General features: G+C 57.6%; 2 protein-coding genes and 1 non-coding gene across 6 annotated transcripts; all 3 read right to left on the bottom strand.

The window, feature by feature from the left end:
* Nucleotides 1-3,132: 3,132 nt before the first annotated feature.
* On the bottom strand, nt 3,133-10,355 carry CTDSP1 (CTD small phosphatase 1). Of its 4 annotated transcripts, none has more exons than XM_019022278.4 (7): nt 8,906-10,355; nt 7,350-7,498; nt 6,847-6,948; nt 6,657-6,713; nt 5,931-6,023; nt 5,641-5,826; nt 3,133-4,767 (listed from the first exon to the last, which is right to left on the bottom strand). In XM_019022278.4, exons 1-7 carry the CDS (start codon nt 8,970-8,972, stop codon nt 4,639-4,641), a joined length of 783 nt encoding a protein of 260 aa, XP_018877823.1. In that variant the 5' UTR covers nt 8,973-10,355; the 3' UTR covers nt 3,133-4,638. The 4 variants fall into 4 exon arrangements, with proteins under 4 accessions (XP_018877823.1, XP_004033258.1, XP_055235528.1 ...); XM_004033210.4 differs by having other exon boundaries at nt 6,847-6,951; nt 8,906-9,307; XM_055379553.2 differs by having other exon boundaries at nt 3,133-5,826; nt 8,906-9,212.
* Nucleotides 6,314-6,423, bottom strand: MIR26B (microRNA mir-26b). The gene has a single exon (NR_106304.1). It is a non-coding gene; the product is annotated as a microRNA mir-26b (primary transcript).
* SLC11A1 (solute carrier family 11 member 1) lies at nt 7,400-26,778 on the bottom strand. Its single transcript, XM_019022275.4, has 16 exons — nt 26,654-26,778; nt 25,927-26,069; nt 24,662-24,784; nt 23,758-23,877; nt 22,270-22,376; nt 21,783-21,853; nt 21,384-21,451; nt 21,061-21,216; nt 19,019-19,177; nt 17,763-17,852; nt 17,555-17,674; nt 15,923-16,072; nt 14,860-14,933; nt 14,272-14,425; nt 10,731-14,131; nt 7,400-7,498 (listed from the first exon to the last, which is right to left on the bottom strand). Exons 1-15 carry the CDS (start codon nt 26,658-26,660, stop codon nt 14,021-14,023), a joined length of 1,653 nt encoding a protein of 550 aa, XP_018877820.1. The 5' UTR covers nt 26,661-26,778; the 3' UTR covers nt 7,400-7,498; nt 10,731-14,020.
* Nucleotides 26,779-27,803: the final 1,025 nt, after the last annotated feature.

Raw genomic sequence — 27,803 nt, 5'->3', positions numbered from 1 at the left:
AAAAAGTTGTCTGCATTAAAAAAATATTTTTGGCCAGGTGCGGTGGCTCACACCCGTTATCCCAGTGCTTGGGAGGCCAAGGCGGGTGGATCACAAGGTCAGGTTTGAGTTTGAGACCAGCCTGGCCAACATGGTGAAACCCTGTCTCTACTAAAAATACAAAAAATTAGCCGGGTGTGATGGTGGACACCTGTAGTCCCAGCTACTCAGGAGGCTGAGGCAGGAGAATCGCTTGAACCCATGTGGTGGAGGTTGCAGTAAACGAAGGTCACTGCTCTCCAGCCTGGGCGACAGAGCGAGACTCTGTCTCAAAAAAAAAAAAAAAAATTATATACATATGGATATTTTCAAATCACGTTCCAAGGAGGTTGCACCAGTTTACAGGCCTGTTTCCCTACATCCTCTGGAGTGATTGTGTGTGTGTGTGTGTGTGTGTGTGTGTCTTACAAGCAAACAGGGAATCTCTGCCCCACAGCAGGCTCTAGTAGAGACATTTTCACATCTGACATCTCCAAAGCCAGAAGACATCACCTTCCTCCAACTCCTCCACTCCTGCCCCCAGGGCCAGCTAGCCACCTCTTCCTGCCAAGTTTATCTCCTATGTCACATCCATCCCTCCTTCCTTTCCTCTTTTTTTTTTTTTTGAGACAGTCTTGCTCTGTCGCCCAGGCTGGAGTACAGTGGTGTGATCTCGGCTCACTGCAAGCTCTGCCTCCCGGGTTCAAGTGGTTCTCCTGCCTCAGCCTCCTGAGTAGCTGGAATTACAGGCGCCTGCCACCATGGCAGGCTAATTTTTTTTTTTTTTTTTTTTTGAATTTGTAGTAGAGATGGGGTTTCGCCATTTTGCCCAGGCTGGTTTTGAACTCCCGAGCTCAGGCAATCTGCCTGCCTCGGCCTCCCAAAGTGCTGGGATTACAGGTGTGAGCCACTGCACCCGGCCCCTTCCTTTCCTCTTTATTCTGCCTAAGTTCAGGTCTTCATCCTCCATGTTTGGGACCACGCCTGTGGTCTTCCAATAGGGTCTTGTATCCTTGTACGCCTAATTTAGCTTCCAACGTGCAGCTGCCAGGTTTCAGCACAGCTCACTCCTGCTCAGGGTTCCTCAAAGGCACCCTCTGCCTGCAAGAAAAAGGCTACTCCCAGCCAGGCGCGGTGGCTCACACCTGCAATCCCAGGACTTTCAGAGGCTGAGATGGGAGGATCGCTTGAGCCTAGAAGTTTCAGACCAGCCTGGACAACATAATAAGAACCCATCTCCACAAAAAAAAATTTAAAAATTAGCCAGGCGTGGTGGTGCATGCGTGTAGTCCCAAATACTCCTACAGGCTGAAGTGGGAGGATGGCTTGAGCCCAGGAGGTTGAGGCTGAAGTGAGTCATGATCATGCCTTTGCACATTAGCCTGGGAGACAGAGACCTCGTCTCAAAAAAAGAAAAAAAAAAAAGAAAAAAAAAAAAGAAAAAGAAAAAAAGAAAGACCACTCCCTTGGTCTGGCCATAGATCTGCATAATCTACCCCCTCCTGCATTCTGCGGCCTCATTTCCTCATTTCCAAACTCCTCTGACTCTCGCTACTGCAGGGAGTGTTTTCCAATCCTCCAGGGCTGCCCAAGTAGGGCTAGGTGTCCCCTGTCCTCACCCGCCTTCCATGGTTCTCCCGTGCTGCATTTGCAGAATTGCAGTGACCATCTGTTCACGTTTCTTTCTCTCCACCCTAGGGTGTGAGTTCCCTGAGAGCAGAGGCACAGCCTGGTCCTGGCACTGTGCCTGGCACACAGTACGCACCCGATACATGTGGTTGACTTGAACTTCATGTGGGTACAGGGTGTGTAGGTGGTGGTGGTGGGGAAGCCTCACTGTGGTCTCAAAGTCTGGAGCTCCTTTGCGTGTTTATCTGGCCTCTGCGATGCAAATCTGGGAGGATCAGTGTTTGCATGGAGAGCAGGAAATAAGAGCAGGACCCGAGGATGAGGGCAGAGACCGGAGAGGACTGGGTATTTATATAGCCAAGGGCTCTTGTGGTCCAGCCCAGGCCAAAACTGAGACTAGGGTAACTGCAGGTTTTTCCAGGGTGCTTCTTGAATCTTTTTTACCAGAGAAAAGTAGTGGAAGGACGACAAAGGGCGGTTTCACACAGCGCTGACTCCCCCTCACACAGACTTGGGGACCGATCAGCGTCTGGGGCACCAAGAGGCCGCCTGGGGGCTGGATTCAGGAGGTAAGGTGTTGAGCAGACAGGATGGGGAGGTGGAGCTGGGGCGCAGGCACCAACACCTGAGAGAGGCATTTATTTCCCCCCTTCTTCCCTGGGTGTGTGCGGTGGGGGCTCCAGAAACGCCCGACCCCCGGGAAAGGGGTGAGTGAGGCGGGCCCCATCTTTCCAGCCCCCGGGGAGTTCCTGCGTCCGCGAGGACAGGGAGGCCTCTAGCGGCTGGCCTGGGAAGCAAGCAAAGGCTGGCTGGGGACGGCGGGAGGGCATTTCCTGCCGGAGCCTGGGGCCGCGCGGTTTCGCAAAGGAAGTGCCTCCCGGACGCGGGGCGGGGCGGGAAGTGGGGCGGGGGCGCGGCCAATGGCTGCTCAGAGGCCGCAGGGGGGCGGGGGGGGCCGAGCCCCGGCGCCGGCCCCACCCAGGCCGCCCGGCAGAGCCAGGCGCCGGAGCCCGCCGCACCCAGGCCAACAAGTTCTGCCGCTGGAGCCTCCACCCCGAGCCTCGCCCCGCTCCCCGCCTCTGCCTTCGGGGCCGCACAAGCCCCGCCCCTCCGCTCCAGGGCAGAGGCCACGCCCCCTCCCCCGCCGCATTCCAGGGCTGCCCCTACCCAGGCCTTCGAATTTTGCTTTCCAGCTACTAGTATCCTGTCGTCTGTGTCCAGGCACTTAATTAGTCCTGCCAATAGGGCACATCTCCATTTTGCAGACCACATCCCCGAGGCGGAGAGACGTAGACGAGCACAGCCTGGAGGCTCAAATTTGTGCTCTGACGCTGCCCTTCCCACCTGAAGTGTCGAGGGACGGGCAGCCCCTCCCTCCACCAACAGCCCTCCAGGTGTGCTGAAGCGGGGGGGCCCACGGCAGCCGCAGGTGCAAGGCACACACCCCACTTGCTGAAGTCCCCCGCAATAACCACAGAAGCAGGATAGGGGTCTGGCTTTCTCTTTAGTTCTCATCACACTGGGGCTCTCAGTCACAGAGAAGGCACTTAAATGGGAAGGCCACCTGATGCAGGCCAACCATATTCGCCCCCCGCCCATCCGCTCTGGGGGAGGGGAGCACGACATCACCACTTGACATCCCCCTTGGCACTGGTATGTGGGTCCCCTTAACCGTTAGACCCTGGGGAGAGCCCAAGGCCTTGACCTCCGGAATCGCCATGTTAGGAGGAGGGGCTTCAGAAACAGTTGGAAGGCAGGATATCCTGGGAGCTGCCCCCAGCCAGCAGGGGATCAGGCAGGGGGCTGTAGGGGATGGGTTGGCACAGGGGAAGGGGACAGCTTGGTCGGGCTTCCTGGAGATCCCCAAACCCCACAGAAGGTCCCACCTCCTACAGATCCCCCAAAGGCACCGGTGAAGGAAGGAGGCACTGATGAGCTGGCGTAGAGACCCCACACTCACACTTAGCTGGTGGGCCTAGCATATGCTGGGCACAGAAGGTGCTCAAGAAATGTTTTTTTGAATGAATGAACGGAGCAAAGGGGTGTGAGGGACAGAGGACAGGGCCTGGGCCCCTTGGCCCAGCTTGTTCCATTCAGAAAATAGCAGTTTAAAAAATGTAAAAATCCTTTCCCTCCCTCCCCCCAACTTCTGGGCCCAGGAAAGGGGCAAGGGAGGGGTGTCTCTACCCTGACCCTTCCCTCTCTCCTTCCCCTAAAAATCTATATACACATGTACATATTTATATGGCACCACAAGGGGGGTCTTGCCTATGCCCCCATGCTCAGAGCTGGGGGAGCCAAGCCCCAGGGCTGGTTAAGGCATAAGTCTGAGGTCATTGCTTGGATGATGCAGGGAGCAGCCCTCAGCTGTCGGCCCTGGAGAAGCTGCACTGTGGGGCCTGAAGACAGACTCCTGCTGCCTTCCCCAGTGGTAACAGACCTCCCCTCCCTCCAAGGCAGAGGCAAAGGTTGGTAGGGGCCCTCTCGGTCCCAAGGGAGAAGGTGGGGCAGAGGGAGGGGCTGGTTCTCCCCTCCCAGCCTAGAGCTGTGCCCCTGGGAAAGCTGGGCGGGGAAGACGGGGCTCTATGCAAGGCACTTGATATCCACCGTTCCCAGACTGGGGGTCCAAGGCAGGAACCCTGCCCCCAGGAAGCAGAACCGGAAGGGGCCAAGGGGCCCAATTTGGCAGCAGAGAAACATGGCAGCATGGACAGAGATAGAAAAAGGGAGCAGCAGGCAGGGCCCCCCAGGTCCCCTGAGAATGGGGGAGGAGGTTTGAAGGCACTGACACGGGGCCTGGAGCTCACGGTCCTCAGTGCAGCCTGCTGCCCCTACACCGCCTGGTGGGGCTGGTGGGGGAGACGCCCGCTTCCCCATGGCACTGAGTGTGGCGGTGGCCCATGGGTTTTCCTAACAAAGGCCTGGGCAGTCTTCCTGGGAGGAGGTGTGGGTATCATTGGTCAGGGGCAGGTCCTGGCCCCATCACCCTCACTAGCTCCCTGGCCGTGGCTGCCTGAGCACTGAGTACACGTCGTCCACACGGCTGAGTTGCTCGAAGAAGGGGAGGAGGTCGTGGAGCTCTGTGTCACTCATGTTGTCAAACCACGAGGCCACCGGTACCTGGGGAAGTGGGTGTAGGAAGATGAGGGGGGCAGGTGGTCCTGGGTGCAGAATTTCCAGGCCAGCCCTATGTAGCCACTACTCAGATCATGCAGTTTCTGAAAACCCCTCACCCGCAGTGTTCAAACTTTTTTGACAGCAACCCCCAGGAAAACACATTTATAACGTAACAATGCAAAAGCTTCACAATTCCTAACCTTATCTGTACGAAGCACTCGGATACTTTTTTTTTTTTTGAGGCAGGGTCTTGCTCTGTTGCCCAGGCTAGAGTGCAGTGGCACAATCTTGGCTCACCACAGCCTCTGCCTCCAGGGCTCAAATGATACTCCTACCTCAGCCTTCTGCATAGCCGGGACTCCAGGCATGCACCACCACGCCTGGCTAGTTTTTGTATTTTTTGTAGACATAAGGTTTCACCATGTTGCCGAGGCTGGTCTTGAACTACTGGGCTCAGCTACCTGCCCACCTCAGCTTCCCAAAGTGCTGGGATTACAGGCATGAGCCACTGCACCCGACCGCATATTTTCTATTTCATTTTGTTAAAATTCCCAATCAGAACCCACTAAATTAATTCTGTGGGCCATCAGCAGGTCACAACTGGCAATTCGAAAAGTTGAAACTTTCCAAACTCCGTTGCCCTGTGGGGGCCCCTGTGCATGGCAGACGCTCTGCTGTGTGCGAGGGGAAAAGACCATATGGCTACAGGGCAGGTGGACGAGGGGAGTGGGCGGCAGGCATAGGCAATGAATGCAGGAAGGACTGGGAGGGCACCCACCCCCCAACTGGGGATCCAGGAGGCCAAGGTGGCCTGAATGGACTGACCCCTTCCTGGGTCTCAGCTCCTGTCCCAGTCCCAGTCCAGCCCGCACTCACAGCATTGTCTGGATGGAAGACATAGGAGGCAGGTGAGTTGTCCAGGATGAGCACCCGCCGCAGGTCTCGACCCAACCGGCTCAGGTCCTTCACGTAGTTCCCCCGGTGGAAGACGCAGGACTCTCGAAACAGCCGGGCCCGGAAGGCCCCCCATTTGTCCAGCAGGTCAGCTACTGGGTCTGCGTACTGGGAGCAGGAGGTGGGTCATCCTGGGGCCCGCAGGTTCATTGGGCTGCATGCGGGAGGTAGGTAGGAGGGCAGGGTTGCCCCGGGATCCCTGTGGGGCTCACCTTGGCGAGGCTAGCAGTGAACAGCACACATTCAAAGAGCTCGCCCATTCGCTGCAGGAACTCATCCACGTGAGGCCGCTTCAACACGTAGACCTGGGGGGCGGGCCAGTGAGGGGGCTGCGGGCCAGTGGGGCAGTGTGGGGGTGGCCGAGGGCTGGCAGGGCATGGGCCAGGGAGGCAGAGGCGCACAGGAAGGAGGCTGGGCCTGCAGGCTCCGCTTGGCCAGCTACCCTGACCACTGCTGGGGAAACTGTACCCCCCCCCCCCCACAGAAAACGGTCAAAACTTCCACTCCACTGGCCAGTCCTACCTCACGAGGTCCCTAATTCCCAGTCCCTTACCCTGCCTCAGCCTCAGCCTAGTGCAGGAATCCAGGGGCAGCCCCCTCACCCCAAGGCTGCAGGGCACCGGTCCCCGAGCCAAGTAATGGAGAACAGGCTGGACAGCACACAACCTATCCTGAATTACTTGAACTGGGTCCCGGGCAGGGTGGGGCGAGGGAGCACAGCACGGGGGGGGGCCTAGAGGAGGAGCCCACTCTGCAGGCTTGGAGTCAGCACGAGCCCTTGAGGTTCTGTGTGACTTTGGGACAAGTCTCACACCCTCTCTGGGCCTCTGACATTCCACATGTATCCAATTCCCATCCGAGGCGCTCCGGATTGGTGGGAAGAGCCTAGGGTCTGGAGGCAGATGCCGAGCCCACCACTGCCTCCTCCTGGCCCTCACCTGGTGGACCACCCCATCAATCTCCACAGGGATGATGAAGTCCGCGTTGTTCACTGGCTGTGGGGGGAAAAGAGCTGCTGGAGTTGGAGGAGGAGCCCCAGGGCATGGGGTCCAGCACACACCTCCCTCCCAGGCCAGGGTGGGGGACGCCCCCCGAGACCCGGGCTGAGGGCTGTTGAGCAGGGCCCACCTTGAAGGAGCTGTGCACCAGGGTCTCGTCCAGGTCGATGACCACGCAGATCTTGTCTGAGTCCTGGGCCTTGGCCTCAGGGAGCAGGTATTGGACTGGGGTCTGCTGTAGGGAGGGCGGGGCTGGCTGGGGTGCCTCTCTCCGGGCCTGGCCCTTCCTCCCACGCAGGCTTCTCCCCCTAGCCCTCTCCAGAGGAACCCCAGGCCCCAGGAACAGATACTTCCCCCTTCCCAGCTTTGCCCCTGCCAGCTCTAGGACTTGGGTAGGCCTCCTGGCTCTTTGAGACCTCTCTGAAAACCAAGGTAGAAAAAAGCTTCCACTTATGAGGGAGAATTCAGTTTCCCCACAGTGGGCAGGGCCTGGCAGGGGAGGCCGCCACCCTCCTACTCTGCACCTTTCAGGTCTGCAAGTCCATCCTGAAAAGCTCAGTCAGGAGCCCGTTCCCCTAAAGCCCTGAAGACTGAGTCCAGGTGCCCCCGCGGCCCCACCTGGCCCCCACGCACCTTAGGGATGGCGCCATTCTCCTCCACAAGCAGGGGCGCCCCGCTGTGGGCAGGCAGGGCCTCCCCATCATCCCGGCAGACACAGCAGAAGAGTGAGTGGAGGATGCCCCGGCTTCGGGGCTTCTGGGAAGCTGCTGACTTCTGGTCCCCTGAAGTAGGGAGGCACAAGTTGGAGGCTCGGTGCACACTGGCCTGCAGAATCCTGCATGTGTGCCCAGGTGTGAACCCCTGAGGCAGGAGGATCTTGCCGTGGCCCCTTCATCCAAGGCGGCTCCTGACTTTCTCTGAAATGCCCCTGTCAGGGCCCCACAATCAACTCCAAGGCTCCTGCAGCTCCCCGACAAATAGGTGTAGCAGGTATTAAGGCGCCCACATAGGGAGTGCGTGGCCTGGAGAAAGGGGTCCTGGGGTGCCCTCTCCCTGCTTCTCATAGCCTCCATGACTGCTGCTGATCAGCAACATTGCGGTGCCTCCTGACCCCACCTTACCTGAGCACCCCTGCTCAGGACAGCCAGGGCCTGGGACCCAGGGCAGTCCACCCCTGCCCTCCCTCCATCCTCTCCACCCCCGTGGGTACGAAGTCCTCACTGCGGCTGGGCCCAGAGGCAGGGGTGCAGTCCCGCGGCCTGGGGCCAGTGTCCAGTGGCCATCTGTTTGCCCTGCCCCGCCCAGACCTCCGACCTGGAGCCCAGCAGCGGCGGCCTGATTGACAGATACCCCTCCCACCCCACCCCCCTCCGGCCCCCTGCAACTAGCCTTTCCACCTTGCCCTCAGCTCCGGGGCAGCCAGACCCAGGCGAGGGTGGGCAGACCTGGGGGCAGCGTCCAGGTCCTGAGGTCCACACGGGGAAAAGGAAGAGAAGACAGACCCCCCCACCCCGGCCCAGCCACGCTGGGGGACGCAGCCTCGTCGGGGCGGCGAGGCTTTGCGGGGTGGTGCGTGCCCACTAGGCGCACGACTCTCCCCGCGGGCGCCAAGCGACTCTTGGAAGTGCTGGCCGTCCTCTCTGTGCCTCCGAGAGGGTCGGCGCCTCCACGCGTGACGCGAAGTTTGTGGGGAACGTGGCTGTGTGTTGGCGGGATATCCCTCCAAGCCTCCCCAGCCTGCTGTCACCTCGGCGCCCCCTCCCAAGACCCTACCGGACCGCAGCCCGGGGGGGTGGGGGTTGGGGGTGGGGCGGAGTCTCAGCGGGTGGCCCATAGGCGCCCTCCTCAGCTCCCCCATCTCCCAGCCCCATTGGCGCCAATGGTGGGGGGGCGCCCATGCACCACGCAATGCCTGCCAGGAAACCCCCGAAGGAGTTCCCTCTCTATTCCTGCCTCAGTTTCCTCACCTCGAGCGGACAGGAGCGCCCCAAAGGCGCCAGGCCCCGCCCCGCGTCTCTGAGCCTCCTTTGAGTTCAAACTCTCTCCCTGCTCCCTCTCGGGCTGGGAGCTTCGGGCACAGCTAAGGCGGCCGCCCGGGGCGGCGGCGGCGGCTCCCCTGGGGAAGATCCCGGCCCCTTCTCTCCTCCCACGGCGCCCCGGCTTCGGCCCCCTCCCCGCAGCCCCGGTACCTTTGCCCCGCAGCGGGCCCCGAGCCTCCTCCTTGCTGATCTGAGTAATGACGGCCGAGCTGTCCATGGGGCCGGGCGCGCTCCGCTCCGGCCGGACTCTGGCCCGGGCGCCCGGCCTCCCCCCCGGCTGGGGCCGGAATCGGGGCGCGGGGGGGAGGGGAGGGGTGGGAGGGAGGGATCCCCGCGAGCTTCGGAGGGGAGGGGAGCCAGGTTCTAGGGGGGAGGGGGAGGGAGGGGGCGCGGAGGAAACTTTGTTACAACATGGAGTTTCCTTCCCGCGAGGCGGATGCAAACATGGAACCCAGGCGCCGTTTCAAGGCTCCCCCTTAAAAGGGCAACGGCTTCGGCGTGACCTGGACTCGGCTGCGGCTTTCGCCACTTCTGGGACCAGCGCGGCTAGGCGGACTGGGAGGCGGGCCGGGCCGGGTTCCTGCCGCGCTCCAGGGGGCGTCGCCTCCCTTCTTGCCGCCCGCCGGCGGGGCTGAGTCTTTGCGGCTGCGTGGCAGGCCCGGCACCCGGCTCAACGTTCCAGGCCGCCGAGCGCCCTGGGCCAAGGCCCGCCCGCCCGGAGCGCCCACGCCGGGGAGTGCCCGAGTGCGGCGCGGCTCCACCTCTGCGTTTTCTAAGGACCCGGGACTAGAGGCTTCTTGGTTTCCTCGTTGAGGACTTGGAGATAGCACTACCTCATCTGTAAAATGGGTCTTTTCTCCTGTCTGGTGGTCGCAGAGATCACCTCGCAAGGACGTCAAGAGCCAGCGAAGGCGCTGCTGGCCCGAAACAGCTGTGCAAACCTCAGAATCACGCTCTTGAATGGGACGGTCGCCGCCCCCCGCAGCCCCAGGGCGAGGTGCCCCCGGTCTGTAGGACGTGAAATTCCAACTCCCTGCCCTGGGAAAGCCCCCTGCCGACCTCTCCCCACGGCCCCACCCGGGGCCCCGCACGTCTACCCGCCGCGCACGGGCCACCGCGCGTTCCCGCCTGAAGTTTTCGTACGCGCTGTTCCTTTCGCGTAGCCAAATTCCACCGACCTCGAGGAAATGCCACCTTTTCCAGGGGCCTTCCCAGACCCCCTCCCCTGTCCGCGGTCGCCGGCCGCCCTGTGATTACTGGGGGTGCGGTGGGAGTCACTGGACTCGCTGCCGATCCTAGGAGCCCAGCACGGCGCCGCACACGGTGGGCCCAAAGCCCGACCGTGGGGGACCTCAAACCAGAGGCCCTCAAGGCCCGTTCCACCCGGCCTGTGGCGCAGTGCTGGGCACTTGGGAAAGGAGGTCCCTGTCTTCTCGCTGGAAGCCCCTCCGTGGTGCGCGCCGTGGGTCTGCGGGTTGGTCTTTTTCCTCGTTTATGAAGTTCTTTTCACTCGTCGTTACTATTTTGTAACTTCACCATTTAAAAATTAATAATGCCAAGCCCGACAAACACGCCTCGGCACTTCCTCCCCTCCCCCTCTCCCTCGGGCCTCCGTGGCGGGGCGGGGCGGGCGCGTCCTGTCCCGTCCGGCCGCCGGGTGCGACGCGGCGCACGTCCGCCAGGCCCTGCCGAAGGGGAGCCGGGGAGGGGAGGCCCCGCGCGGGGGCCAGGAGGGTAAGGGAGGGGAGCGGCGCCTGCCAGAAGGCGCGGCGGCTTCGTGCGCTGAGGCTGGGAGTAGGGGCAGGAGGGGACTGTCGGGGACTGATACCCCGGTCCCCGGGCTGGATCCCTCGGCCCTCCTCCTGCTCCTGGGTAGCCCACGGGGCGGCCACCATTGCGCTTCATCACCGTGATCGCCACACGCTGCTGGCGTTTTCCTAGGCCTGCTCTGGCTGCGCCCCCTAATCTCATTTACCCCTTAGAACGGCCTCCTTCTTAACCCATTTCACAGATGAGGAAACTGAGCTTCAAGAAAGGAAGCGACGTGCCTCGGGTCTACCGGCAAGGGCAAAGGCGGCAGCCTGGGAGCGGGACATCTGTCTCCCCTGCGGTCCGGCCCCCTGGGTGGGGCCTCGGCTTTATCTCCGGATGCGGGGCCCTCATGACCCCAAAAGGAAGCGTGTGGCGAGGGACTGAGTGGAGTCGTGGCTTCGCCCTTGGCCTGGGTTGGGTGGCGCGCCTTCCTCTCCCTCTGTGAAGGGGGCTGGAACCTGGCCGGCTGTCCCCACACCCACCATTCCCAGACGCGCCATCCTGAGTTCACAGGATTCCTCAGGAATCCCCCACCTTCTCCACCCCATCTTATCGCCACTTCAAGCCGTTGCCCGTGCAGTTCTCTTCCCAGGGAGACCTAACTCCTCCTCCCAGGCTCCCAAAGCGGCAGAGGTAGCCGCGCCTTCTGCCTGGAGCCCTGGACTTCTCTCCCCACACCTGGGGCGGGTAGTTAGTTACAGAGTGAGTCGAGAGGCCAGGATTGCGTGGGGGGAGGGGGGTCCTTCGAGTGTCCTCACTGTAGGGGTTGTCTACACCCAGCTGCCCTCTATCTCTACAGGTGGAGGTCGCTTTATGCACTCTATTTTTTGTCTGTTTTATCATTCACACCCCAGGAAAAATAAAATCATGGGGGCCACAAGTCAGAAACGGGGAGGGGCAGGAACGGGATTCAGCAAGGTGCTGTCTGGCACCTGTGGATTTGGAAGCGTCTCTTCCAACACAATCCCTCAGCTTCCCCATCTGCCAAAGAGGGCTGGTAAAAGCCCCACCCAGGGGGAGGGGGGGAGCCGTGCAGAAAGTCGGGATGCATTCAGCAGGCTCTTGGGGAGTGCCGAGTGCGACCACGCCCTCCCTGAGAGGCCTGAAGGGAGCTTCCAGAAGAGCAACTCTGCACCCCTCTTCCTGGAGGGTCGATTTGAGGCCAGGCTGGAAGAACCAGAGCCACTGTGGGGGGAATGGGGGCAGCTCTAAGTAGACGCCTTCCAGTGTCCAAATGACTGACCTTGGCGCGACCTCATCACTAGCCCTTTGCTCAGGTCCTGGGTAGCCCCTTAGCCGGCTCTCCGTGTCTTCTTGACCAACCTGCCCATTACTCTGCCGTCCCCCGTCCTGCCCCACAAGATCTAAGACGTCCCCAGAAAGCTTCAGGTCTTGGCAGATGTGCACACACGTGCCCCCATGCTCCTGGCACTCTCATTCCTCCTGGACTGTCCTGTCAACACTCCCCCCTACCGCCGACCCCCCTTCAAGATTCAGTCCCCTTTCCTGGCTGGCGTCACGGGCAGCGCCCTTCACCGCATCCTGCCACAGTGACTTGTTTGCACAGCTGTCTCCCGCTGCTGGAGTGTGGGGTCCTTGAGAACTGACATCTTTAATTCGGGACTTTGCCGCCCTCCCCAACTTGTAACACAGAGCCTGGCAGAGGACTGGCACTCAATGCCAAGAGGGGTGTGTAGGGGGTACAACGGGGGCACTTCCAGGAGGCTAAAGGATCTGGGAGATGCCTTTCTTCGCTACACGTCCCCCATCCATCTCCTCCTTCAGCTGGCATGGACCCATCTTCTCCAGTGCCAAACCCAGAGGAGGCGGGCGGCCCTCTTGCCCAGGTACCCTCTGCAGTGCTTGCCCAGGTCGCACCAGACCGGTCCCATCCCTTCTCTCCTTGAGGGACCCACTCGCATCGTTGCCCTTTTAAGAAAGAGGAAATTCTTCTCATAAACAAGCGTCCGGACCTGAGCGCGGAGCCAGGCCGCCTGCCCTGCTGGGTCCCCAGGAAATCGGGGGTTCTTCCAGGTGCAACACCCGGCTCAGGTTCAACTCTGGGGAAAGGCCCGTTGGCCTCTCCTCACTGCGGCCCTCCGCAGGTCCTGGGCTGGGGTCTGAGGGACCCGACGAGGCTGGAGGAGGGACTTGGGGGAGCCTAGAAACAGCCTAGGGAACGTCTATAAAGTGCAGCCCCTGAATGGGGCGAAGGGGTGCCCAGCCGCTCCCTAAGGCAGAGGGGGCTCCCCGCCCACACAGCTTCCTCCCACCCACTCTCCCCGAAGGATTCTGGGGCCCCTGGGCGCGAGCCCCGAGCGCCCGCCTCCCCGCGTCGTTCCGCCTGGCGGGGAGGGGTAAGGCCGGCGCGGGTGGCGGGCGTCAGGACCGTCTCTGCCCCTAGGGGGAGCAGTCAGCAGAGAGGGAGCGGTAACGGCGCGGCGTGGGAGTCGCGGCCGCCGGCTCCCCTGAGGAAACAGCAAATAATTTGGGCCTCAGAGGCACAGACTCTTGGGTTCCTTATGACCTGGTGCCTGACGGAGAAAGAAGTGCGCCGCCGTTGTACTGTCTGGAAAATGGGTTGCAGGCGGAACAGAAAGGCTGCGGCGAATAGGAGCGGACCAGACCCTGGTGTAGGGGTCTTCTGGATGCTTTAGAGACTTCGTGCCTTCCCGGTTCCCATTCCCTGCTCCTTTGGACGAGAAGGGAACTAGTATTTATTTAACTTTAATCAGGCCGGGTTTGGTGGCTCACGCCTGTAATTCCCAGCACTTTGGGAGGCGGAGATGGGCGGATCACTTGAATCCAGCAGTTCGAGACCAGCCTGGCCAGCATGGCAAACCCCGTCTCTGTTGAAAATACACAGATTAGCTGGGCGTGGTGGCGCGCGCCACTCCCGGGGCTGAATAAAGAGAATCGCTTGAACCCAGAAGGTGGAGGTTGCAATGAGTCAAGATTGCGCCACTGCACTCCAGCCTGGGCAACAGAGGGAGACCCTTTCCCTGTCTCAAATAAATAAATAGATAGATAATTTAACATTCATCAGACGCTATTTCAAGCTCCAGTTTGGAGCCTGTGTCCCGCCCAAGTCCTCAAGCCCTCACCCCACCCACCCTTGGGCTGTCAGGTCACGCCTGCAGGTGCTCAATAAATACCTTTTGAAATGTTTTTTGTTTGTTTGTTTGTTTGTTTTTGTCCCAAGTGCCAGACACTGTGTTAAAGTGCTTAACCTCCATGGCAAGGGTGGTGGTGTCTCCATTTTACAGATGAGGACACTGAGACCCAGAGGTTAATCACATGGCTGTGCTAGGAAACAGCAGGTCCCTAAAGCCCCCAGGTTGGCTGGTCTTAGGAACTGTCCCACTCCATCCTGCTGCCTGCACACGCCCCCTCCACATCCAGCAGGCCAGTCACGTCATCCATGCCACTCCCAGCCAGGCCCTGGGTGTGGGCCTAGCCAGAGGTCTCCCCTTTCTGGTCCTCTTCAAGGAGCCCATACAGGAAGTGGTGGTGGGAGCTGTGGGCCAGAAAGGTGGCTCCATGGGCAAGGCAACAGGTCCAGACCTGGGGGAGGGGCAACCATGAGTTGGGGAGAGGCCAAGACCTCTGGGGAAGCCCCATTGTGTCCCCCCAAACCCTCCCCCATTGGTTGCCTCTTGTCCTTGCCTCATCCATTCCCAAGGCATCCCCTGGCCCTACTGTACCAGGTAGGTGCTGAGACCCAGGTAGGCTGTGGCCAGCAAGGCTGCAAGGCCGAAGTAGGCAGGGTGGGGCAGGCTGGGCAGATAGCTGACCACGAAGTAGAGGTTGATGGCGCAGACTAGCACCATGATGGAAGAGGTGACGACCTTGCTCAGCCTGGGGGACACGAGAGAGGCTCAGGACTGGCTGGTTGCTGCTGGTCCACCTGCATCAACTCCTCTTCATCTCCCAGCGCCCACATTGGGCGGATACACCAAGGCCGCTTCTCTGGGCTGTGGGACCTGGAGCAGACAGACCCCCTCCCCACCTTCTGCCTCCTGGGCCTTCCAGGCTACACAGTGGCGGGATTTGGCAAGAGCTGAGTCTGAGGCGAGAGTGAGGAGCTCAGGCTCTAGAAACAGCCCTCTGCCCTGGATTCTAGTCTTGGCTCCCCAACTTGCTAGCTGTGTGAACCTGGGCAAGTCCCTTAACCTCTCTCAGCCTCTGTGGCTTCATTGGGATAATGGGGAGAATTGTAGCTCGTACCTCTGGGTGGCTGTGAGGATGAAATGTGGTGATGTAATCCAGCACTTGGGAAAGGGGGTACTCACAGGCCATTGGCAAACTCCTGCATGAGGGTAGGCATGCTGGTGAACGTGAGGATGGGCAGCACGGCGAACGGGAGCTGGGGAGAGCAGCAAGAGCCTAGGCTGAGGAATTCTGCCTCAGAATATGGCAAGGGTGGGGGCAAGATGGGCGTGGCTTGACACCCTCTGTGTGGGTGTGAGCTCAACTGCCCTAACCACACTGAGCCTACTTCCCCGTCTCCTGCCTTATCAGGTTGTGGGCTCCAAAGCAGGAGAAAGTGTTTGGGGGCTCTGGCACCAGGTTGCTTCGGTTTGAATCCAAGCTCTGCCACTAGTAACTTAACTGAGTGCATCAGTTTTCCCATCTGTAAAATGGGATAATGAGCCTGGGCAACATACATAATGAGCTTTTGTCTCTATTTAAAAAAAAAAAAAAATTAGACCTGCCGCGGTGGCTCATGCCTGTAATCCCTGCACTTTGGGAGGCCAAGGCGGGTGGATCACCTGAGGTCAGGAGTTTGAGACTAGCCTGGCCAACATGATGAAACCCTGTCTCTACTAAAAATACAAAAAATTAGCTGGGTGTGATGGTGGGCGCTTGTAATCTCAGCTACTTAGGAGGCTGAGGCAGAAGAATCGTTTGAACCTGGGAGGCAGAGGTTGCAGTGAGCCAAGATCTCACCACTGCACTCCAGCCTGGGTAACAAGAGTGAAACTCCATCTCAAAAAAAAAAAAAAAAAAATTAGCTGGGTGTGATGGCATGCACCTGTAGTCCCTGCTACTCGGGAGCCTGAGGTGGGAAGATTGCTAGAGACAGGGAGGGCAGGCTGCAGTGAGCCATGATTGAACCACTGCACTCCAGCCTAGGTGACAGAGGGAGACCATCTGGGGGGTGGGAGGGGGGAAGGATAATGGTGATTCCTACCCTCCTGCCCCCCAGGGTGGCTGTGGGGACAATGGAAGCCTTGTAGGCAAGATGTGCCTGGGACAGGGCCTGGCAGGCCCAGGCAAGGCTCAGCGTGGGGGTTGCTGGAGGTCCTGTTTAGCTCAGCAGTGGGCAGGGCTGGTGGGGTTGGCGCATCTCACCAGCAGGCTCTGCAGCACGTTGAGCAGATCATTGAGGCCCGACAAGTCCCTCAGGTCCCGGAAGACAGCCACGAGCACCGTGGGCAGGATGGCACAGGAGCGGGTGAGGAGGACACGGGCGAAGCGTGACCACCGCAGCCTCAGGAAGCCCTGGGGTGGGGGTGAGCTCCTTGGTGAGGAGTAGACAGGACTGGGGATTCCAGAGGAGGGATCCTCTGTAGTCCCTCAACCGACTTATCCCTGGGGGCATGCTCTGTTTTTCCACTGTTGAACTGGGGCAGCTCTGTCCCTAGGTGGCAAGAGGGGATGGGTGGGGAGAAATGGGGAGCTCCCATCCCATAGCTGGTTGCTGAAGACTAAACAGTTTTGGGGAAAAGGCTTCTGTTAGTCCCGGGTCTGCAGCTTCCAGCAAGTCACCTCATCTGTCCGGATCTCAGTTTTCTCATCTGTAAAATGGGGCTTATAGTGTTGCCCTCTGGGCTACATGAAGGAAACAAAGCTGAGTGGGGTGGCTCACATCTGTAATCCCAGCACTTTGGGAAGCCAAGGCGGGAAGATCACTTGAGCCCAGGAGTTTGAGACCAGCCTGGGAAACATAGGAAGACCACATCTCTACAAATAATTTTAAAAATTAGCCTGGTGTGGTGGCATGAGCCTGTAGTCCCAATGACTCGGGAGGCTGAAGTTGAGGCTGCAGCGAGCTGTGATGGTGCCATTGCACTCCAGCATGAGCAACAGAGTGAAATCCTGTCTCAAAAAAGAAAGAAAGAGCCGGGCGGGTGGCTCACGCCTGTAATCCCAGCACTTTGGGAGGTCGAGGAGGGCAGATCACCTGAGGCTGGGAGTTTGAGACCACCCTGACCAACATGGAGAAACCCCATCTTTACTGAAAATACAAAATTAGCTGGGTGTGGTGGCCTGTAATCCCAGCTGGTCAGGAGGCTGAGGCAGGAGAATTGCTTGAACCCAGGAGGTGGAGGTTGCGGTGAGCCGGAGATCGCGCCATTGCACTCCAGCCTGGGCAATAAGAGCGAAACTCCATCTCAAAAAAAAAGAAAGAAAGAAAAGAAAAGGCCGGACGCAGTGGCTCACGCCTATAATCCCAGCACTTCAGGAGGCCAAGGCGGGCGGATCATGAGGTCAAGAGTTTGACACCAGCCTGGCCAACACGGCGAAACTGCGTCTCTACTAAAAATACAAAAATTGGCCAGGTGCGGTGGTTCACACCTGTAATTCCAGCACTTTGGGAGGCCAAGGCAGGCGGATCACTTGAGGTCAAGAGTTCAAGACTAGCCTGGCCAACATGGCGAAACCCTGTCTCTACTAAAAGTACAAAAATTAGCCAGGCCTGGTGGCAGGTGCCTGAAATCCCAGCTACTGAGGAGGCTGAAGCAGGAGAAGCTTGAACCTGGGAGGGGGAGGTTGCAGTGAGCCGAGATTGCGCCACTGCACTCCAGCCTGGGCGACAAGAGCGAGACTCCGTCTCAACAACAACAACAAAAACAAAAACAAAAAAAAAGGAAGAAAAGAAAGAAAAGAAAAGAGGACCCACAAGGCTCGGAGTTCTAGCCCCCAGTAGTGTGCCTGCTGTCCTTGGACCCCTTGCCCGCCTGGGCCCGCCCCCTGCCCTACCTCCATCACGAACTGTCCCGCGTAGGTGCCCGTCATGGTGGAGCTCTGCCCAGCCGCCAGGAGACCTATGGCCCAGATGTAGAGGGCCGCGGGGCCGAACAGGCAGCCCAGGATCACGCCCTGCAGGGACGAGTGTGGTAGGACCGGTGGCCCTGCCCGAGGCGGGGAGCCTCTCTGGGTCACGCCCTCCCCGCCCACCCACGCTCACCCCCTGGTAAATGTCCACGGCCACGGTGGCGTTGTTCATGGGGAAGATCTTGGCGTAGTCGTGGAGGCTGCTGTTGGCACAGATGTTGAACTGCGGGTACCAGGGCAGTAGAAGGAAGATGTGAGGAGCACGCTCAGCCTTGGGAAACCGGACTGCCTAGAGTTGACCAGGGTTCCAAAACTGGTGGCCCAAGGCTGAATCTGGCCAGACATATTTTGTTTGGCTAACAAAATAAGTTGGGTTTTGTTTTGTTTTACTTTTATGTTTTGTAGCGATGGGGGTCTTGTCATGTTGCCCAGGTTGGTCTTGAACTCCCGGGCTCAAGCGAGCCATCTGCCTCAGCCTCCCAAAGTGCTGGGATTACAGGCGTGAGCCACCGCGCCCGGCCGGGTTTTTTTTCTTTAATGTGGATTTGTTGCCAACATTTAAAATTGAGAAGGCCTGGCATAAGAACCCAGTTGCCAGCTTCTTTTAGGTTCGTAAGAGCTGGCATCACCACAGAGACACCTGGCTGCCATGCCCTCTTCACACTGTCCACTTCCCACAACTCTGCGCCTGCCTGGTCTTGAAGACAAGGGTTTGCAGTCCTGATGTTGATCTCCCTCCTTGTGCCAAGGAACAGAGTGAGACCCAGGGAGGAGTGTGACCTCCCAAGGTCACAGAGCAAGGCAGTGGCAGTGCCCAGGTCCTTGGAGGCCTGGCCACCCCTTCTCCCACAGGGCTCAGCATTCAGGAAGCCCCCAACCCTGGCTGCAGTTGTTAGAGCCTCATGACTGAGATCCACTCAGAAGGGGAGACAGACACAGGTCCCAGATCCCAGAGAGTCAGGGAGGAGCTGGCTAGTTCCTTTTCCAGTATTAGCACAAATGTCATCTCTTCCAAGAAGCCTTTCCTGACCACCTGGGCTAATGCAGACCCCACCCCCATACCCCCAACTATGCTTCTTCACCCCCTTTATTTCTTCCCACTCTGCACTTGCTTGGGTATTCATTCCTGTCTGCTCACCTCCCTCCCTATTTAAGCTGCAGAGAGCTGGGTCTTTGTAGCATTGACTGCTGTATCCCCAGGGTCTAGGATGTGCTTGGTACATAACAAATGCTCAATGATTATTTGCTGAATGAATGATATCTGCCAACAGGGAAGATTATCAGGGCAGAGACTCAGAAGGGCTCAGCTGCATTGCCTAGGGTCCTCGGCAAGGCTTACAGGACATGAGTACGTGTGTGGCCTCAGGTGCAGGGGAAAGTGTGTCTTACCGCAGCCTGGTTGGTTTTCTTGTAGAAGGCCTGCCCAAAGACAGCCATGACAAAGAGGTTGATGATAAAGGAGACGGACAGGGCGATGGTGGCCTCAATCAGGAAGTACATGTTGGCTTCTCTGATGTCCGCTCGGCGGGCCCGGTCTATCTCTCGAGACTATGAAGATCAAAGGGAGAGGGAAGTGCCAAAGTCCCTCAGAGCCACCACAGTGTCCCCCACCCTCACACTTCTATGTTCTCCCCAAAGCCCAGTACCTTCTCAAGTCCCCTGCGTGGCAGTCTGGGGCAGGTTCAGGTCAGCCGATGGTTTCCTACATCTCTGTTCTTGCCACAGAGGCCTGACCACTGTGAGCCACTGTGTGGGTGAAGCAAGGCTGGCCTTTGAGGTCCCTGGCTACCTCAGGTCCTGACACGCTCCTTCACTCACCTTGTTCCATCCTCAGACGTGTCCAGCTTACTTTATTTTACTTTTTAGAGACAGGTTTTGTTCTGTCACCCAGACTGGAGTGCCGTGGTGCAATGCATGGCTCACTGCAGCCTCCAACTCATGGGCCCAAGTGATCCTCCTGCCCCAGCCTCCTAAGTAGCTGGGACCACAGACACACACCACTACGACCCGCTAATTTTTAAATTTTCTGCAGAGACAGGGTCTTGCTAGGCTAGCCTTGAACTCCTGGGCTCAAGCATTCTCCTGTCTTGGCCTCTTAAAATGCTGAGATTACAGGTGTGAGCCACTGTAAAGCTGTTAGGGACCCAAGCCTCGTTCATTTCTGCCAGTGGCCTTTGCGCTTGCTTTCCCTCCGCTTGTAATATCTTTTCTCTGATCTACTTCCCCAACTTTCAGTCATTCTCTATCATATTTCTCTGTTTTGTTTACTTCAGAGTCCCTTTTGCAATTATTATTATTATTATTATTATTATTTTGACAGGGTCTCACTGTGTCACTGAGAGTGCAGTGGTGGGATCTCAGCTCACTGCAGCCTCGACCTCCGGGGCTCAAGCCTCAACCTCCTGAGTAACTAGGACTACAGGTGTGCAAAACACCCAACTAATTTATTTTATATTTTATTTTTTGTTGGTAGAGACAGGGTTTTACCATGTTGCCCAGGGTGGTCTCGAACTCCTGGGCTCAAGCGATCCACCTGCCTCTGCCTCCTGAAGTGTTGGGATTACAGGCGTGAGCCACCTCGCCCAGCTCTATAGTTCTTTTTCTTTTTCTTTTTTTAAGACGGAGTCTTGCTCTGTCACTCAGGCTGGAGTGCAATGTCACCATCTCCCCTCACTGCAACTTCCGCCTCCTGGCTTCAAGCGATTCTCCTGCCTCAGCCTCCCGAGTAGCTGGGATTACAGGCACGCGCCACCACTTCCGGCTAATTTTCTATATTTTTAGTACAGACGGGATTTCACCACGTTGGCCAGGCTGGTCTCAAACTCCTGACCTCGTGATCCGCCCGCCGGCCTCGGCCTCCCGAAGTGCTGGGATTACAGGCGTGAGCCACTGCGCCCGGCCTATAATTCTTTCCTTTGTTGGTTTACTTGCTTGTCATCCGTCTACCCCACTAGAAGGGCAGAGGCCTTGAAGGTCTGTTCCTCCCAGCGCACAGTAGACACTTTTTTTTTTTTTTTTGAGACAGAGTCTCGCTCTGTCGCCAGGCTGGAGTGGTGCAGTGGCGCGATCTCGGCTCACCGCAACCTCTGCCTCCCGGGTTCAAGCGATTCTCCTGCCTCAGCCTCCCGAGCAGCTGGGACTACAGGCGCGCGCCACCACGCCCAGCTAGTTTTTGTATTTTTAGTAGAGACGGGGTTTCGCCATGTTGACCAGGATGGTGTCGATCTCTTGACCTCGTGATCCGCTGGCCTCCGCCTCCCAAGTGCTGGGATTACAGGCGTGAGCCATGGCGCCCCGCCTGACCCTCAATTATTACAGGCTCCGCAAATCCTGACGGAAGGAGCCAGAGGGGAGGGGCTCCAGGCTTGGAGGCGGAGCCAGCATGGCTCCGACTGAGTGAGGGGGTCTCCTTTCCCCTCCCCTCTGCTCACCTTGACCAGGGCCGAGTGCAGGTAGATGTTGTGGGGCATGATGATGGCGCCAACAATGCCCACCGCCTGCAGCAGCTCGGGGTGGCCGCAGCCCGGGCACAAGGGCAGGAACAGGCCCCGAAGAAGCGCTCCCTGCTCAGGACGCGCCACCACATACTGCAGGGAGGAGCCTGGTCAGGACAAGCCCCGCCCCTCGCAACCACGCCGCGGTCACCATTTCTCAGCTTCCATCCCACCCCAGCCCCCCGCAGCCCGCGGCCAGAGGGAAGGGAGAGGAATGATCTTGGGAGGTCCACAGTGGGGTTGCAGCACTGGCTTCCTACCTCATAGCCAAAGGTCAAGGCCATAATGGTTATAAGGAGTCCAAAAAAAGCTTCCAGCTTCCGCAGCCCTACGGAGCAGAACAAACAAACTAAACAAACCAACGAAAAAAATCTGTAACATCAATTCGTAATGGCTAATACTACGAGCGCTTCTAGGCACAGTGCCAAGTGCTTAACATATGTTACCTCACTCAGTCTTCACAACCACCCTCTGATGTCTGTGCTATTATTTCCCCATGTTACAGGTGAAGAAAGGCACGTCCAAGTAACTCGCTAGAGGCCACCCAGGGAGAGTGAGGGAGCTCAGGTGCGCTCCCAGGCAGTTTGATGTCAGAGCCCTTCTCCCAGTACAGCACTCTCACCACCACCACTCCCCTATGAGGTGGGGTGTGCACCCACCGTAGTTATCGAGGAAGAGGAAGAAGAAGGTGTCCACGATGGTGATGAGGACGCCACCCCAGAGTGGGATTCTGAAACCAGAGTGGCCCGGGTCAGCCCAGCCTGGTCCAGGGGTCTCTAACTCCTACGGAGCCTCAGGGCTGGAGACAGGAATCTGGCCTCCTGGGAGCAGGACCCTAAGCGCCCCCAGACAGCTAGGGCAAGGGGAGTGGGAGTGTGGCATAGAACAGTCGAGGCAGGGCAGAGCTAGAGGAGAGACCTGGCACCCGGCGCAGCAGGGAGTTTGGGGCTGCAGTCCCAAAGTCCTGCATGACTCACATCTGTGTGACTTTAGACAAGTCACTTTACATTTCTGGAAAACAGGGCAGCAGCCCTGTTTCAGAGGGGACAACAGGATAAAATAGACTCTGGGAGGGATTGGGTGGGGGGAAGTAGCAGCAGCTGTTCTCTGCCTGGCCTGAAGAGTTGGGGTACACTGGGGTGGTACCGTCCAGCTGAGAGCAGATTGAATGCAATGGCCGTGCCGATGACTTCCTGCATGTCGGAGCCCACAATGGCTAGCTCGATGGTCAGCCAGAGGACGGTGCGGGGCACCTATGGGGAGGAGATGATCCTTCATTAAGGGTGGGCCGGTTATTTGCCTGTCGTCTCAGACTACATTTGTCTGTCGTCTCAGACTACATTTACAAGACAGTCTGGCCAATGGGCTTCCTACCTTATGTAGGAAGAGCATACAGGAGATGGAAAGGCAGAGATAAACTTTTTTTTTTTTTTTTTTGAAATAGAGTTTTGCTGTTGTTGCCCAGGCTGGAGTGCAATGGCACGATCTCGGCTCACCACAATCTCCGCCTCCTGTGTTCAAGTGATTCTCCTGCCTCAGCCTCCCGAGTGGCTGGGATTACAGGCATGTGCCACCATGCCCGGCTAGTTTTGTATTTTTAGTAGAGACGGGGTTTCTCCATGTTGGTCAGGCTGGTCTCGAACTCCCGACCTCAGGTGATCCACCTGCCTTGGCCTCCCAAAGTGCTGGGATTACAGGCGTGAGCCACCGCCCCAGGCTGAGATAAACCATTTTTTCCCCCTGCTTCTTGTGGTATTTCTGGCAGTGGCACCAGGCAACCTGGACTCTGGCAGCACTAGTGGCCATTTCATCAGCATCAATAATGCTTCCAGGAGCTCAGCAGCAAAGGATGGCTCTGGGGCTTGTGCCAGAGGTGTAGCAGCTTTCTGATCTTTTTGTAACACCCTCTTCCCTTGCCCCTCAAGCCCTCCCAAACCTTTCAATCCCTGCATTCAATACCTTTGAAATGTCCGGTGCTGTAATTTCTGTTTTCCAAACTGGACACTCACAACAACAAAGTCCCCAGGGTCCACCCCAGCCAATGACCATTCCTGAGCTGATGCCTCCCCATTTTTTGTCTTGGGCAAGTCACTTTCCCAAATTTTAATTACTCCTTCTGTGAAATGACATGCCTCTCATGTCCCTCTAGGCTATATGCTATCAGTTTGAGCCTCAGTCTTTCCATCTATCAAATGGAATTGGGGCCGGATGCAGTGGCTCATGCCTGTAATCCCAGCACTTTGGGAGACTGAGGTGGGTGGATCATCTGAGGTCAGGAGTTTGAGACCAGCCTGGCCAATATGGTGAAACCCCAGCTCTACTAAAAATACAAAAATTAGCCGATGATGGTGGTGGGCGCCTGTAATCCCAGCTACTTGAGAGGCTGAGTCAGGAGAATCACTTGTACCTGGGAGGTAGAGGTTGCAGTGAGCTGACATCGCACCATTGCACTCCTGACTGGGAGACGGAGCGAGACTCCGACTGAAAAACAAACAAACAAACAAACAACAACAAAAACAAACAGACTTGGGATGCCCCATGTGAGATGATGTATTTATTTGATCGTGGAAGCTGAAAATGGCTGTTTGGGGTTTGGGGCCAGTGGTTCTCCCTGTCCAGGCCCCCCAAGCTCACCTTAGGGTAGTAGAGATGGCAGACCTCGCCCAAGTCCTTGCCTGTCACCACGCCCAGACGTGCAGCCAGTCGCTGGCAGAGCAAGCCCAACACCGTGGCCCAGAGCAGCACCCAGAGAAGCTGTGAGGAGGCAGGGAGAGGCCTTCAGCCAAAGAGGCCAGCCTCAGAAATCCCCTGAGCTCGTGATACCCTCTAACCAAGCATACTCCTCGGGGAGGGGGTGGGAGAGATGGAGTCCCATCCTGGCTGGGCGCTGGTAGCTCACCCTGTAATCCCAGCACTTTAAAAGGCTAAGGTGGGAGGATTGCTTGAGTCCAGGAGTTCAAGAGCAGCCTGAGCAACATAGTGAGACCCCCATCTCTAAATAAATAAATAAATTACGCCAGGCAAGGTGGCTCACACCTGTTATCCCAGCACTTTGGGAGGCCGAGGCAGGTGGATCACTTGAGGTCAGGAGTTCAAGACCAGCCTGGCCCACACAGTGAAACCCCATCTCTACTAAAAATACAAAAATTAGCCAGGCGTGGTGGCATGCACTACTCAGGAGGCTGAGGCAGGAGAATCACTTGAACCCGGGAGGCAGAGGTTGCAGCGAGCCGAGATTGTGCCACTGCACTCCAGCCTGGGTGACCGAGTGAGACTGAGTCTCAAAAAATAAAATTAAATAAATAAATATATATATATATATTTTTTTTTTTTTTAAAGAGAGGAGTCCCGTCCCCTACCCCCCACACAAATGCCCCACCTTCTGGCAGGGCTGCCCTGGGGACCGTTTTCAGGCCCATTTGAACTTAACACCAGCTCCCAGGCCACATTGGAGAAACATGGCCAGCAGGGGCCTTCAACACTTAGCCTGGTCACCTCCCTCTCGAAAGTGTCCCCACTCAGGTCCCGACTTAGTTACTTTGAATCCCGCCACGGCGCCAGCCTGAAGATCTGACTCGATGTTTCCTGGGTCCAGGAAAGCAATGCTCATGAGGAAGCCAGGCCCCGTGAAGGCCCATAGCTTCCGCAGGCTGAAGGTGCCCTGTGGGGGGGTGGGAGGAGTAGAGTGACGGGGTCCTGGGTATAGGGATGGTGGCAGCTGGCCTTGGCCATCCCCTAGAGGAGCCCCAACAGGCTCATCAGCCCAGCCCTGCCCTCCATGGCCCATTCCTGGGTCTGCCACCCAGGGGATGGGGAGGGCATGGGTGGAGGAAGCAGCATGCTCTGATGAGTCACAGAGGATCTTTTTCTGGATCTGTTAAGCTCAGAAGCCAGCTTGCACCTGAACTGCCTGCCCCTCTCAAGCCCTGACTTGTCAGGTCCTCAGAGACCTCACAGGGGGCTGTCTAAGGGGGTGAGGGGGCCAAGCTTCCCTAGCCCAGCTCCTCCCTTGCCAGCTCCTTTTCCAACCACAGGGCCTCCTCTCTGTGGTCCGCTGAGGCTATGGTCCCCCCACCCTGTTCCAGGGCATGGCATATTGACTTAGAAATCTGCTGAAGATATTGGAGGCTGGGAGCGGTGGCTCGTGTCTGTAATCCCAGCACTTTGGAAGGCCGAGGTGGGTGGATCACTTGAGCTCAGGAGTTTGAGACCAGCCTGGCCAACATGGTGAAACCCTGTCTCTAGTAAAAATACAAAAATTAGCCTGGCATGGTGGTGCACGCCTGTAATCCCAGCTACTCGGGAGGCCGGGGCAGGAGAATCGCTTAAACTCGGGAAGCGGAGGTTGCAGTGAGCTGAGATCGCGCCACTGCACTCCAGCCTGGGCTACAGAGCGAGACTCCATCTCCAAAAAAAGAGAAGATACTGGAAATGCAGGTGACAGCATCCTAGATGCTAGATGCCAGCCTGCAGCCTCCTTCACTTCTCCCTATGCCCTTTCCTAAAAGCTATAACATGTCCTCAAGGCTCCAATCCCAATTCCCCCTGGGCCTCTTTTCCTTCATAGGAAAGCTGAGATTCATTGAGAAAGCCATTTAATCATTTTTAGACAAATACTGAAGCACCCCAGCTAAGCACTGGGGACGGAAGCAGGAAGGGGCAGTTGCCACTGTCCACCACTGCTGCTCAGACCTGGAAGGGACTTGCCACCCATGATCATAAGGAGACCCCATTCTCCAGCCCATGGGATCCCACAGGATCCTGTCAATCTTGCAAGCCCCCAGGAAGTTTCCAGCATCCCACCGGTTTTGTGTCTGGGATGGGGATCTTCTCACTCAGGTAGGTCTCTCTGGGAGGTGCTTGCTGTGGCCCTGGGCTGGTCGGGCTGGTCGGGCTGGAGATGGAACCATAGCTGGACCCGCTTAGCCTTTGGGGACCCTTGTCACCTGTGGGGGCCCATGAAGCATGGTGAGTGTCCTGCCTCTTTCTGGTGGCCCAGAGTTAAAGCCGCCTGCTCCCTTCCCTCCTCCTCCCGGAAAAGTGGAGAAACTAAGGTCCCTGGCCCCCATCTTGGGTCCATCACCTCCACCTCTCAACCAAACATTCCAGATGTGTGGGACATGGCAGCTTCAGAATTACTGTCCTCTCATGTGAGGACAGATGCCCAGAGGCAGATCTCCTGCCACAGAGAATGCAGAGAGACCCTAGGCTCTAAGAAGGGCAAGCTGAGGCCACATGTCTGCCCCTTGGCTGGACCCCTCACCTTCTCTGGCAGCCCAGAAAGCTCCAGGGACTTTGATCCACGGACTTCAGACAAAGGAAAGGTAGACCCCTTAGGGGTGTGAAGGACTCCACCCAGTGAGATTGAGTCTGGTGTCCAGAACTGTGTTCTAGACTAGGACTCCCACGGGGGACCAGAGGCTTCCACAGGGGACCAAGGGCTTTCTTGCTTCCTCAAGTCTCCACCAGCCTAGTGACCTCCTCCACTCCACCCCCCAATCAGGCTCTGTCCCTAGGGGCCACTACTCACCTGTCATTGAAATGCTGACTTCAGGTACTCTGGGAGTGTGAGCGGTGCTCTGGGCAGCTCCTCAGCCTGCACCCCCTCTCTGGGCACTGGTGCAAGTAAGTGTGCCAGCCCACGCCCTGTTACCCATCCGCAGCCGAGTGCCCTGCCTCTTACATCAACATTCGGTTCACATCGGCCGATTCACACACACACACAACATGGGGCATTGTGAAACATTTTCCAAAGGCAGAAGTGGCCAGCCCTGGCGGAAGGGTCTGGTTACCCATGGAGTGGACCTTTGTTCCCCTCCCAGCCTGCCCTGTGCCCCACAACACATCTGTTCCCCTTCCAGGCACCCCATGTTCTGTGCCTCCCAAGTTAGCTCTGATTTCAGATGCTTCCTGCCCCTTGCGTATTCATGTCAATACCCCATGATCACACCCCCCTCTGCCACACACACACACACATGTACACACACACAGAGTCAGGTCTTTCTTCTTCTCTTTGATCTGGAGTTCCAAGACCCCTCGTTGGCCTAATGCGAGTCTTCATGTCCTCAAAGGCTTCAGTTTCCCTTTGAGGGCCACAGAGGAAGGCACTGCAGAAGGGACATGCATTGAAGATTCAGACCCAGGATGTCCCCAGAAGATGGGGCACTGAGATCTGGTCCTGGTTCAACCACTGATTCACTTGAGGTTGTCACCAGATCATGTCCCTTCTCAGAGTTGTTTATTCTATTCCACCCCCACCCTTTTTTTTTTTTGGTTTTTTGTTTTTTGGTTTTTTTTTTTAGAGACAAGGTCTCGCTCTGTCACCCAGGCTAGAGTGAGGTGTGAAGTGCAGTGGTGCCATCTTAGTTTACTGCAGCCTCAAACTCCTTTTTTTTTTTTTTTTTTTTTTTTTTGAGACAGAGTCTTACTCTGTTGTCCAGACTGGAGTGCAGTGGCATAATCTCAGCTCACTGCAACCTCTGCCCTCCATGTTTAAGCAATTCTCCTGCCTCAGCCTCCTGAGTAGCTGGGACACAGGCATGCACCACCACACCCGGCTACTTTTTGTATGTATGTATGTATATATGTATGTATGTATTTATTTATTTATTTTGAGATGGCGTCTTGCTCTGTCACCCAGGCTGAAGTGCAATGGCGCGACCTTGGCTCACCGAAACCTC

Source organism: Gorilla gorilla, chromosome 11 (assembly GCF_029281585.2).
Source record: "Gorilla gorilla gorilla isolate KB3781 chromosome 11, NHGRI_mGorGor1-v2.1_pri, whole genome shotgun sequence".
NCBI lineage: Eukaryota > Metazoa > Chordata > Mammalia > Primates > Hominidae > Gorilla > Gorilla gorilla.
The sequence above is the reverse complement of the archived record's forward strand: the minus strand, read 5'-3'. Positions and strand labels throughout refer to the sequence as shown.